Source organism: Vitis riparia, chromosome 2 (assembly GCF_004353265.1).
Source record: "Vitis riparia cultivar Riparia Gloire de Montpellier isolate 1030 chromosome 2, EGFV_Vit.rip_1.0, whole genome shotgun sequence".
NCBI classification, from domain to species: domain Eukaryota; kingdom Viridiplantae; phylum Streptophyta; class Magnoliopsida; order Vitales; family Vitaceae; genus Vitis; species Vitis riparia.
The window spans coordinates 18,775,664-18,788,448 of NC_048432.1; the positions used below are offsets into that span (position 1 = coordinate 18,775,664).

Sequence of the window (12,785 nt, forward strand, 5' to 3'; positions counted from 1 at the left end):
TTTTATTTGAGGACTTTTCTTATTTGAGGTCCTATCCTCCATGTGAGAATCCACCATAGGTAATAAATACCAACTTTTGAAACACTATAACATGTCTTGTTTCCTTCGCTTTTCTTTAAAATTTTGGAATGGGAATTATGAATGGAATCTATTTGATTTAATTTTAAAATTTTAAAACCATAATTATCAAATTATATATAAATTTTCATCAGTTATAGTTGTCGAGTTGGGGTTTATTCCGATCATTTTTACGCACCCTACTCAAGCTTTTTTGAATTTGTGTTCTTGACATATTTTTGTTTTTTTTTATATTTCAAATCGAAGTTAGGGATGAAGTTGAAATTAAAATCACTTCATCAAAGTCATAATCCCGATTTTGTTAAAAAAAAAAACAATATTTATATGTAAATACAAAAGTATCATATCGATGCCTCAAGCTATAAATTTAGACCGTTAAAGTTATATAATGAAATCTCAACCATTAAAAAAATATAAAAATATATAAAACAAAGTATAAACAAACTAGGGGTTTTTTTTAACATCTAGGACAATTTAAAAAAAAAATCTTAAAAATGGGCCAAGGTTGCATGGTCTCCCATAATTTCCATGTTAGTCATACAATAAAAAATTAAATTTATATTAAATATATCTTAAAAGAAAAAAAAAACAGTTTTTCTTAGTAAATGTCATTACTTTTCAATTTTTCTATAAAAAATAGTAAATAAATTAAATTTATCATTTTATTTTAAAAAAACAATTTATACTGAAATTGATTTTTGAAAGAACAACTTTTATAAATATAAAAAAATAAAAATTTGATTTCTATAAAAAAAGAAAAAGAAAAAGAAAATTATATTGAAGTTATCTTTTAAAAAATTGTACATTAAAATATACATGGAACATGTCATTTTAAAAAATTACTTCAAAATTGAATGAATTATTTTTCTTATAAGAGTTTATGATTTCAAAATGAATTTATTATAGAAGTCAAAAAAAAAAAATTGAATAAATCTACCTTTAACCTATACAATAAATTACATCTGATCTAACATATATTTTTTTAATGACACCCTAAATGGTATCTTCCAATCCACCTTTGATTCAAACTCATTTCCGTTTTTCAAATTTAGTATGAATTAATAATTCTTGAAATAGATCTATGGTCATTGCAATGGTTTGAATATGTCCACTATTTTTATTTATTTTTTATACATTATAAATTTATTTTGAAATATATATATTTCTTTTTGCTAAAAATTAAATAATTTAAGGAAGTTTTTTTATCCCATCATTAAACTCTCCCTCTGTACTACCAACTATTGATAGAAAAAGTTACACCAAATAATTAAAAAATAAATTTCGAGTTAAAGTAATTGATTTCATGGCTGACAATAAATAACCTACACAAAATAGTTTTTAAAAGCAAATTTGAGAAAACATGATTAAACATACTTATGTTTTATTTTGCTTTTAAAAATTAGTGAAAACAACTTATACTTTAAAAATTGTTTTCAATTTCATTTTATTTAAAAAATTATTTTCAAATAATAACAATATTGTTATGAATTTTTAAAAATTGTTTTTTTTTAAATAAAAATTTGTTTTTAAATCATATGGTCAAATATGATTTAATTTAATTAAAAAATATCAAGAATATGAAGATATATTTCACATTATTTAGATCATATTTTTCTTTATATAATATATTGTTTTGTAAGTAAAATTTCCTTTAATCTAGTTTTGATGAGTACTAATGGTTTAAATCAAGTTAAGTATTTTTGGGTTTATTTGTGAGAATTTTAAAAAAGGTCAAACAACTATATAAAAAACTAATACCATGAAAACTCGAAGGTTGTAAAGACTTGAAATGACCTATAATAAATTGTAAGATGGTGTTTGTTGGTATACTTAAATCTAAATTGTTTTTTATGCGCTATAAGGTTTATTTTCATATTTCCTTAAACTTAAAACAAATATTTTTTATCAAAAAAATTGATGAATTTTTGTGTTCAATTAAAATCTTGAGCTAAATTCTCTATAAACTCGCTTTAAAAGATTTCAAACTTCAAATTGAGATTTTCAAGCACTTCAGAATGCAATTAGTCAAGAGGGTTTTAACATTTTATTTATCTCTTTAAATAGTCAGGTATAACTAATCGAGGCATGACTTCGACTAGTCAAGGACCAATCAAATCGATTACCTGGTTAAGAGTCCTAATGACCTTCAAAGTATTAAATGACCAACGAGTAATGAACTAATTAAATTAATTGCTCAATAAATTGAGACCTCATTTGTAACTTTTAGGGTGTTCGAGTTATAAACCTATAAATTGAAATACTTTGGAATTTTATTAATACGAGAACAACTATTTTTTTTTTTTTTTTTTACTCTCATTCAAAACTTTTCCTCAAATTGTATCAATTTCTCACATGCAAATCTTTTTGTGGACCCTCATATCCATCTTAGCTTCTATCTGTATCGTGAGATTAAATTGATATTCAATTTGAAACCCTTAGAAAAGTAAATGAAAATGACATGTCAAACTATTATTAAAGAATTTGTATCTTTTTTCGTAGTTTGAAACATTCACTTCACCATCCTTTTAGGTGATTTCTTTAATCTAATCAGTCGCTTTTCACACGTTATATTCTTATTTATTTATTATTTTTATTTTGGTTTTATTTATTGGTATTTAAGCAATTTATTTTTGTATTGTTATTCAAGGATTCAAAGTTTACTGTACATCGAGGGTTTAAGTTCATCATAGTTGGGCATTTGTAGTCATGTAAACTACTTCCAAAAAGAACTTTTTGTTTTACAGAATATAAAATTATTTTTTAATTTTTAAAATATATTTGAGAATTTTTTCATTAAAAAATAGTTGTCTAATTTTAAAATTATATTTGAAAATTTATTTATTTTAATTTTTTGAAAAACAATTGTTTAAAAAATAAGTTGTTTTAAAAACAGATTGACGTATTTGCAGGTGTTTTCTAAATAAATATTCTGAAAAATGATTTAAAATATACAAAATATTTAGAAATTTTTTACATTATATCATGAAACTCTTATAATACGGCAAGAAAACTATTTTTTGTTGGCCTATTTTTATTTTATTTTTTTAATCATTTAAAAGATATATTAATTTCACTTTATACCCCTTAGTCCAGGAAAAATGGTATTTTAACCCCTATTTACCTCTATTATTCTAAAGTCAAACCCAAAATTTTTAGGCGGGAATGCCTCTACAAATGAGTGGTGATATAAATTAAATAAATGTATAGGGGAAAGCAAGGGAGGAATATTTGATTATTTATGATATCGAAGAACCTTCACCCGCATGGAGTGACAAAATTCGGACCATGTGTCATTTATTGGGACGATACTTTTCAATATTCGTCCTAACTAATTGGATGGCCCTGATGGGTCGAAGGATAAAACTTATTTTAAAAAATAATTTTTGTAACATTTTATAATATGTTTAGAGAAGACCATATGCCATGCATTCTTAGTCCTTTATTGCCATTTTTTCAGATATTAAATAGTATTTTAAAAACGAAAAAAGAAGAAGTTAAAATGTCAATTTTTATTAGACAATGCCAATATTAAGTTAAAGGTAAAAACGGATAAAATAATATTTTAAGCATTGATTTGGATTTCAAAAATTTTGAGGAAAAAAAAAAGAAATATAATAAAAAATAATTATAAACTTAATTTTGTAATTCTTAAAAAAAAATCAAATATAATTAAAATTAATTAAAAAATTATATATTTTTAAATTATTTAATTTTTATAGAGAAAATGAAAATCAGGTTAAATGAATTAGAAGAAGCTTGTAAAACTAATTTAATAAATTTAAAATTATTTTTTATTTTTCATTTTGTTTATTTTTTAATTTTATTTTATTTTTATATTTTTTCTCATAATTTTCGAAAACTTAATAAAACTTTCTCACATCTTTTAATTTTTCCTTTGCTCACCAACCCTCGAAAATTGGTGGCGGAATTGCATATGTAAAACTATATGGTGGGGAATTGAAAATGATAAAACCTGAGAGGGGCAAAATGCAAATTACCCATAAAAGATAATAATGTACAAAAAGACAAGGCAGGGAAGGGCCATCATCTCTTAAGCTGCTCTTTCTCGGATCTTTCTCCATTCTCGGCCTTTCGTCTCTTTCATCGGCGATCGACGAAGGCTCTCAAACTCTAGAAGATCTACTGATTCCACAGTTCGCGATCTCCACCGTCAGATCCGAAAATGAACGACGCAGATGTCTCCAAGCAGATCCAGCAGATGGTGAGATTCATCCGCCAAGAAGCGGAGGAAAAGGCGAATGAAATCTCTGTATCCGCTGAAGAAGTAAGCCTACTCACTCAAATGTGTACTCTCTTTTTTCTCTTCGGATCGTTTGGTGCTAGGAAATTGCAAGAAAATCAGAGGAAGGAAAAAAAATTAAAAAATCAAAGGAATCTAACTACAGGCTGTTGTGAAGTTCCTAATTTTCTTTACTGGCAGGTTTGGTTGGTCGGAAGTTGCTAGAAAGGAAACTCGCTACCGTCTCTTGTGAATTTACTATTTTTTTTTCTCGTTTTCTTCGATTCTTTAGATTTTAAATCAAATTAAATACATAAATTTGTAGTCGATTAAGCTGTAGAGTTTGGATCAGATTGATACATAACGTATATGGATGTGGATTTGTTATGGTATTGATGGTTTAGTGGCGGTTTTTGTAGGAATTCAACATTGAGAAGTTGCAGCTTGTTGAAGCGGAGAAGAAGAAGATCAGACAGGAATATGAGCGAAAAGAGAAGCAAGTTGATATTCGGAAGAAAATGTAAATTACTGAATTATGTACTTGATTTCTTTTGCATTTTTGGTGATCACATTGTGAGAATTGGTTTGTTGTTAAGCTCTAAGCTATGGATTTCTGATCATTGACTAGATTTTAGTATCGATTAAACTATGGACTAGGTTATGGTAGGACATTGATTCATCTAAAGTTTATGATATGCCCGGGTCATGTTGTTAAGATGCTGTGAGGATTTGCCCTGATCAATATTCAGGTACCGCAATGAAAGACAGATTGTTTTGGCTGCTCGAAAATTGTGTATTGAATTAAGAAAGTCAGCTTTAAGAGTTTCAATGTTTTAACATGTCAATTTATTTTGGTTTAAGTATGCATGAATTTGGTAACTTCATAGAGTAAGGAATTTGGGCTGAGTCATATTGGAGCTGGAAAGGATTTGTTAAATGAGAAATCAGATTAGGGCCTAGACATTTGGCTGGCAAAAGTCAGAACTAAAGGATTTGGTTGATTAGATGATTGGGGCTGAAAATTATTCATTGTGATTTCAGGAAATGGATCCTATGTATAAGGCTTTAAAATTGATGTGAAATTGTACTAAGCCTTTTGGTGAATATTTCTAATAGAAAATAGGTGTATGAAAAATTTTCTGGTTGGAATTATTGCAGTCTAGGTTGACATTAACCGAAGTTTGCTTTATAAAATATCATTTTCTGTCATTTGGGAGATTTTTTTGGTATCATCTCATAGAACTTGGATGATTTAGTGGATTTTGTTAATTTGTTACTGTTCTATACTTTGAAAAAAAAAAAAGGACTTCAGCATTGTCTTTCTGGCACTCAAAAAGGAGCTTTGCTTTGAAAGGGTTGTCTATCTGCTATATGGAAAAATGATACATGGAAAATATAGAAAAAAAATGCAGGAAGAGTATTGAAAAGTTCGGGAGACTTGATCACTTGGATGACCTCCGTCAACATGATCAAATGTGTGGGTATCCACTACTGCGATAGTTGTTAATTAAGAAATAAATAATAAATTTTACAAGAGGGGCACTGTCAGAAGAAAAATGAATCAATGCCTCACCCTTTTGTCATTACTAGTAATATAGGATCTACTGAAAAATGAAATGAATTTATATTGTTTTGTTGCAGTGAATACTCCATGCAGCTCAATGCCTCTCGGATTAAAGTTCTTCAAGCTCAAGATGACTTAGTTAGCTCCATGAAAGAGGCAGCATCGAAGGAGCTCCTGCATGTGAGCCATGATCACCATGTCTATAAAAGGCTTCTGAGAGATCTTGTGGTTCAGGTCAGTATAGACTCAGCTGATTTGCCAAAATTTTATTTTGTATAACTTTGACATCAGGATCATATTGTTGTAGGTATGACTAACGTGCTTCAACATTCTGAAATTGATGGAATTTCTTTCCTTTGCTGCATAGATCATGTACACCTGGGTGTAGTTCTCTCAGTTGTTTATGACTCTAGATACATTTTTGAAAATTTCTTTCAAGGGGAGCTGCAATGAGACCTTGCATCTTTAAAAAAGAAAAAAGAAAAAAAACAATTGAAGTGGTTTATGAGAAACTTCATTTATTCTTTTCCCAGGATCTTGAAGTTCTACCTGAAAACATGAACTCACGTTACATAATTAGTGGGAATGGCTCAATTTCTCTAATTGTTCCATTCTTGAGGATAGGTTGTTGCTCCCAAATGCTGTGGACCACAAGTGGCTTGATACAATCCCTATAGGATTTCCAAACATGTGAATTAACTTTTCTAATTCATGACAAGTTGTGGCATGATATATAATAATATTTAGTCATTGTCATGTGTCCTTTGATATAGTACTTATGAGTGTAACAATATGTGTTGCAGAGTTTACTCAGATTGAAGGAACCTGCTGTCTTATTGCGTTGTCGGAAAGATGACTTGCATTTGGTGGAATCTATCTTGGATTCCGCAAAGGATGAGTATGCAGGAAAAGCAAATGTTTATCCACCTGAAATAATAGTTGACCATCAAGTCTATCTTCCTCCTGCGCCTAGCCATCATCATGCCCATGGCCCCTTCTGGTAATTTTATATAAAGAGAATTTCCAAAACTGCTGGCTTTATTTGCATTCATTATGTATCCATGAGTTATTGCATTCAATAATCCAACATAATTTAACCATGAGCATTATTCTTCGTATGCGTGCAAACTGTTCTGTGAATCTAGATCTAAGGCTGTCAAAACAGGCTGAGCAGACTAAAGTATTCTCTTTTTATTGGCAATAAAGCAATTACCATAAAGAGAGAGAGAGAGAGAGAGAGAGAGAGAGAGAGAGAGTTGCATGAGCATAAACTTTTGATCCTCCCATTTTTTGTGGGCATATGGTCTGTTTTGCTTACAAACAGTTGGTATGTATACGAATTCTGAAAGGTTTGTAAGGTACAAATGAGCTCTTTCTGTGAGACTGTTGATCAAGCAGCTTTAAAAAAGTAATATATTACTCATGCATCTTTTACTCTATATGGGGCTGTTTGTGGGAAATAAATAACATTTGTAAAACAGCTTTTGTTGAAAGAATAGTGATGGAAAAGCCCTCTGATATTAGCTTTTCACTGTCCAGCTCTGGAGGTGTGGTGTTGGCTTCTCGAGATGGGAAAATTGTATGTGAGAACACCCTTGATGCAAGATTGGATGTTGTATTCCGTAAAAAACTTCCAGAGGTATTCGCCCTTCAAAGTTCATATTTTTTTTTCCCAGTTACTTGGTTTATATACCCCAATTATCAGTCAATTGGACATTTCATCTTTATGTTATTTGCTGCTTTCATCTTATATAGGCATGTGTGTCTCAAATTTAATTGTGAATGACAGCCTTAGTTTATCTATCTATGGCCATTCTTCTTTAACCATGTCCATGTTTTCTTCCTATTGCAGATTCGCAAGTGGCTCTTTGGTCAGGTTGCTGCATGATGAGCTGGATCATTATGGTTTTTAGCTTCTGTTTTGTTGGTAGTCTCTTGTTTAAAGAGTGGTCACAGACTATAGCATCTATTGTCCAGTTGCTTGTTTGTGCACTTCCTATTCTCTTGCCATCCGTAAGATCTGAACTGCTTTATTTGTTTCAGTTACCAAAGCTGTTATTTGCTTTTGGGCTCTGTCATTTGCTGCATAGAAAAATGCTCTATTTATTAAATAAAAATATTAAATGATTCATCTAAAGCCAAGTATCTCAACACTCCTCCACCAGTCATGGTTATGATATATAGCATGTTGGACTTGTTTTGCAACATCAATCCGAAGCTTGCACACAACTTGCCCTTTTTTTTTTACCATGTCTCTTCTTTTTCTTTCTTCACTACCTTGGATCCTAATGTTATTTTGTGCTCAGAAGTGATATTGCTTGTTTACGGTTTCTTGATTGCATGGCTGACTGACCTGGATTATTACAGCGAGGACCTTCTGATCTTTTATGCACTGTATTCATGGTTCATTAACTTTGTTCACATCAATTTTGTGTTGATAATTGTAGTTATAGTATGGCTCATGATTCATTACTCATTTCTCTTAACTTTACAGAGTAGTTGATCCTAGGTTTTGTAGTTACCGAGTCTGAAACATAATACCCTAAGGTGTGTTCTACCTTTGTTGGGATCATTCCTACGGTCATTTCTCATCTTAGTATAGTGCCTCACAAAAATATTATCAATTTTTATTTGATCTCCAGATCCATTTCCATGCTCCCTTAGTGACTTCCCTCCAGAAGCACTGGTGATCTGAAGGACTAACTAGGTTATTCTCTTCACTGAATTTGTTTCTTACTTTAGCCCACCATCCTCAGAAGATGCCAGCCAAACTCCAATCCTGCTGGAAGCCCATGCCCCAGACCTGGACTCAGCCATCTTAGTTTTTTGGCCAGAGCCTCAAAATCCTTTCAGTAGAGGGGTTTTTTTTTTTCATTGGGTGATTCATCCCAAATCAAAACATGATGCTCCTGTGATTCGAACTATGACCTTGGCTTTGAAACTAATTCTTATATCGAGCTTTGATCATTTTATTTGAAAATCAATTAATATCTATTGAGGGTAGCTCAAACCATTTAGGGCATTCGATATCACCATCATTTGGGTGATTCATACTTAAGCTTAATGAGGGGCATTGATGCACTCAAGGATTTCCATGGATTAGACAGCAATTGGCCCTCAAGTCAAAAGATGGAAGAAAGCTTGATCACTATTCGTAGGCATTCTACCTCCATGCACCATTATTCCCCCCGACTCTTGGCTAGGGTGAAGTTTGGGTTCTATAAACTCCTGATATGGTTTATCCTCTTATATTGACCTTTCAGATTAGCCACAAATAATAACACTATGGAACCGAGATTTCTTTTGGTAACTTGTCAGTCATCACTTGTAGGAGTTAACGAGTTCAATTATTTTCCAACATCGGTTCGCCTTGGCTTGGGTGGGCCGAATCCAGCCCTTGCTAGTGTGTTCTGCGGGACTCGTTTTCAGCTTATCACATGCACATCAAAAGGAAAAAAAAATGAAAGAAATACTAGGTGTTGTTAGTATAATAATAATAATAAATTTAGATGTTAATTTTTTTTATCGTCAATTTTTAAAAAATTTAGGTATTACTTTTTATTTTATTTTTTATTATCTTCAATTTAAAAAATTTTTAGGAGTGATTTTTAATGATGTATTGTAAATACATTTTTTTTATATATGAGTTACAATTGCTATATAAAAGACCATTAATATCTGTATAATAATTAAATAGGGTTCAACAAATGTTAAGACACTTCCACATTTTAAAACATAAAAAATAATATTTTTGACATTTTTTCCTTCTACCAATTCACCTTCATAACATGTTTTGTAAACCAAATGGACAAAACCACGAGATCTTGGTCGGCAAAGGAGGCATCTCATTTCGTAAAGAATTAATTATGTGGGCCATTTGGGAATAATTTTATTGAAGATGTGCACTACTTGGATTTAATTCATGGATAACAGGAGAACATCTTGTATCCATGTTTTTCATATTATTTGCACTATATTCACTTTTTTTTTTTCCATATTTAGATCTTATTATTTATTCCTCTTCGTATTTTATTTATTTATTTTAAACTTTAATCGTGTCTAAGTAAGATTTGATGAGTGCATTAGGCATGTTATCAAAAAGTGTTTTTAGTGCGAGATTAGGAAGAATCCCGGAAAATGGAATGTTGACACATTTTGTTAATTTTTTATTCAAGTTGCTTTTAATAAAACGAAAGACAAAAGAAGATTAAAACATTAAGTTTTATGCACATAGAGACTAGGGACAAAGGATTTGAAATGAGAACAAAAATGCATAGAGTTAGGATAAGAGAGTGTAAGGTTGGAGAATGGAACATTTCCAGCCTGGTATCACAACCTGAGTCACTCTCAATTGATATATGAATATGAGATAACAGGAGAACATCTTGTATCCATGTTCCTCATATTATTTGTACTATATTCACTTTTTTTTCTTCTTCATATTTAGATCTTATTATTTGTTCCTCTTCGTATTTTATTTACTTTTTTCAAAGGTTTATGTACATATAGACTAGGGACAAAGGTTTTGAAATGAGAACAAAATGCACAAGGTTAGGATAAGAGAGTGTAAGGTTGGAGAATGGAGCATTTCTAGCCTAGTATCATGACCTGAGTCACTCTCAATTGATCTATGAATATGGGATAATATGAGAACATCTTGTATCCATGTTCTTCATATTATTTGTACTATATTCACTTTTTTTTTTTTCATATTTAGATCTTATTATTTGTTCCTCTTCGTATTTTATTTACTTCTTTCAAAGGTTTATCTACATATAGACTAGGGACAAAGGTTTTGAAATGAGAACAAAAATGCACAGGGTTAGGATAAGAGAGTGTAAGGTTGGAGAATGGAACATTTCCAGTCTGGTATCACGACTAGAGTCACTCTCAATTGATCTATGAATATGGGATAACAGGAGAACATCTTGTATCCATATTCTTCATATTATTTGTACTATATTCACTTTTTTTTTTTTTTTTTTTTTCATATTTAGATCTTATTATTTGTTCCTTTTCGTATTTTATTTACTTCTTTCAAAGGTTTATGTACATATGGATTAGAGACAAAGGTTTTGAAATGAGAACAAAAATGCACAGGGCTAGGATAAGAGAGTGTAAGGTTGGAGAATGGAGCATTTCTGGCCACGACCTTTGAGTCACTCTCAATTGATTTATGAATATGGAAAGTTGAGGTCTCCAATTTAATATAACATATGAAAGAAAAAGATAGATGGGACTTTTGTCTCACGATAGAAGTCACGTTTTAATCATCTAGGAGAAAAAAATTAAAGGAAAAGGAAAAGCTTTTTCACTCAACAATTATTTGTTACAATTTCCTAACGTGAATGAATAAAAGTAAATAGGGCATTTTCTGTTGTCAATCAGTTAGAGAAAAAAATAAAAAATAATTTATTATATGATATCAAGATATATAGATTTACCTGACAACTTTATCCATTTTCCAATAGATTCACTTCAGCCTTTGAGGAGATGTGGGTTTTTCTAACAAACCAAAATTCTTGAGAAAGTTTGGAAATGATAGGATAAATTAAGGATGATTTTATAAAGGTCCTGAGACTTAGAGGACCGGTACTCGAATTATTTTTCAAAAGAAATAAATATTTAATTTCCAAAAATACAATTTACCCTATTTTGCTAAAACAATTTAGAAAGTTAAGAATTTTAAAAAGATTTGGAAAGATTTTATATTTTAAATTCAAAATGATTTGGAAAAAAAAATTCTTTTTAAAATTATTAATTTAAATTCTTTTTCAAATCCATTTTCCATTTTTTTTTTTTAAGATTTAGAAAAATTCTCAATTTTAAATCCTCAATTTAAAATTTATTTTCAAATTATTTTTATTGTTTGGAACAATTTTTTTTTTATAAAATTCTCGATTTATTTTTTTTCAAATTAATTAGAACATTTTACTTCTAATTCCGTTAATTAAAAAGTAACCTCAAATCTCTAATAGAAAGTAACTCTATCAACACTAAAATTGTGAACAATAAAATTAAAATATACTGTCCTAACAGATATTATTTCTTAAAAATTTAAAAACTATTTAAATGTGAAACTTTCTATTTATAAGTTCTTAACACGATTCAAAAGATACAATTAAAAGTTACGAGTTGAAGAGAAAACTCTTCAAGGAGATCAAATTTTTTACATATCTCTAATAGAATCTTCATTATTACAAAGTTTTTTCAAATTGTCAAAATATTTAAAACAGAAAAAGATTATTTTGATTTGAGATCAAGTTGTTTAAAACTCAAACTACACCAAGACTTAAGTCATGTTAAGACATAAGTCACATTAAAATTCAATCAACCCTAAAGCTGAAATCATGCCAAAACCCAAGTTATGCAAAACCTCATTAAACTTAAAACTCAAGTCATACCCATGTGGTGAAATTTAACAAATTAAAAACCAATTCTAATCTTTCTATTTTGCTTAAAAGGAACATAGTGGAATTTGTAATTTATTTATTTTTAAATTATTTGCTTCTTTAATTAATTTGCATTATTGTGTATTATCAGAGCACCTTAATAAAAATTGATATTTTCTATTCAAGCTTATAAAGATTAAATAATTTTAAAATATATAAGTTTTAAAAATAATTTTAATCATATTTATTTTTCTATTTTTTTTTCAAACATTGATTTTTTTTCCTTTCCTCAACCCTTTATTGGAATCAAACATGAGAAAAATCAATCAATACATTCTTGAAAATAAGATTTAAAAATCTTACTCAAATAAGTGAAACAAATATATTCATGGAATTATAATATCCCATCCAAAGATCAATTTTTTAATCTCATTCTTAATCTCAAAACAATTGAATATAAATGGTAGATGATGTAATTTTCTTTAGCCATACCTTCTCCATACAATATGAA

General features: G+C 29.5%; 1 protein-coding gene across 1 annotated transcript; it reads left to right on the plus strand.

Moving 5' to 3' along the window:
* Window positions 1-4,133: 4,133 nt before the first annotated feature.
* On the plus strand, window positions 4,134-8,033 carry LOC117904358 (V-type proton ATPase subunit E). Its single transcript, XM_034816938.1, has 6 exons — window positions 4,134-4,363; window positions 4,738-4,838; window positions 5,960-6,116; window positions 6,686-6,882; window positions 7,422-7,521; window positions 7,735-8,033. Exons 1-6 carry the CDS (start codon window positions 4,262-4,264, stop codon window positions 7,768-7,770), a joined length of 693 nt encoding a protein of 230 aa, XP_034672829.1. The 5' UTR covers window positions 4,134-4,261; the 3' UTR covers window positions 7,771-8,033.
* The last annotated feature ends 4,752 nt before the right edge of the window (window positions 8,034-12,785 follow it).

What these genes read in the sequence shown, in the direction of transcription:
- LOC117904358 (XM_034816938.1), top strand. Translation starts at nt 4,262, where the DNA reads ATGAACGACGCAGATGTCTCCAAGCAGATCCAGCAGATGGTGAGATTC. An exon ending in TCTCTGTATCCGCTGAAGAA is followed by an intron (nt 4,364 to 4,737) that starts GTAAGCCTACTC and finishes CGGTTTTTGTAG; the next exon opens with GAATTCAACATTGAGAAGTT. An exon ending in GTTGATATTCGGAAGAAAAT is followed by an intron (nt 4,839 to 5,959) that starts GTAAATTACTGA and finishes GTTTTGTTGCAG; the next exon opens with TGAATACTCCATGCAGCTCA.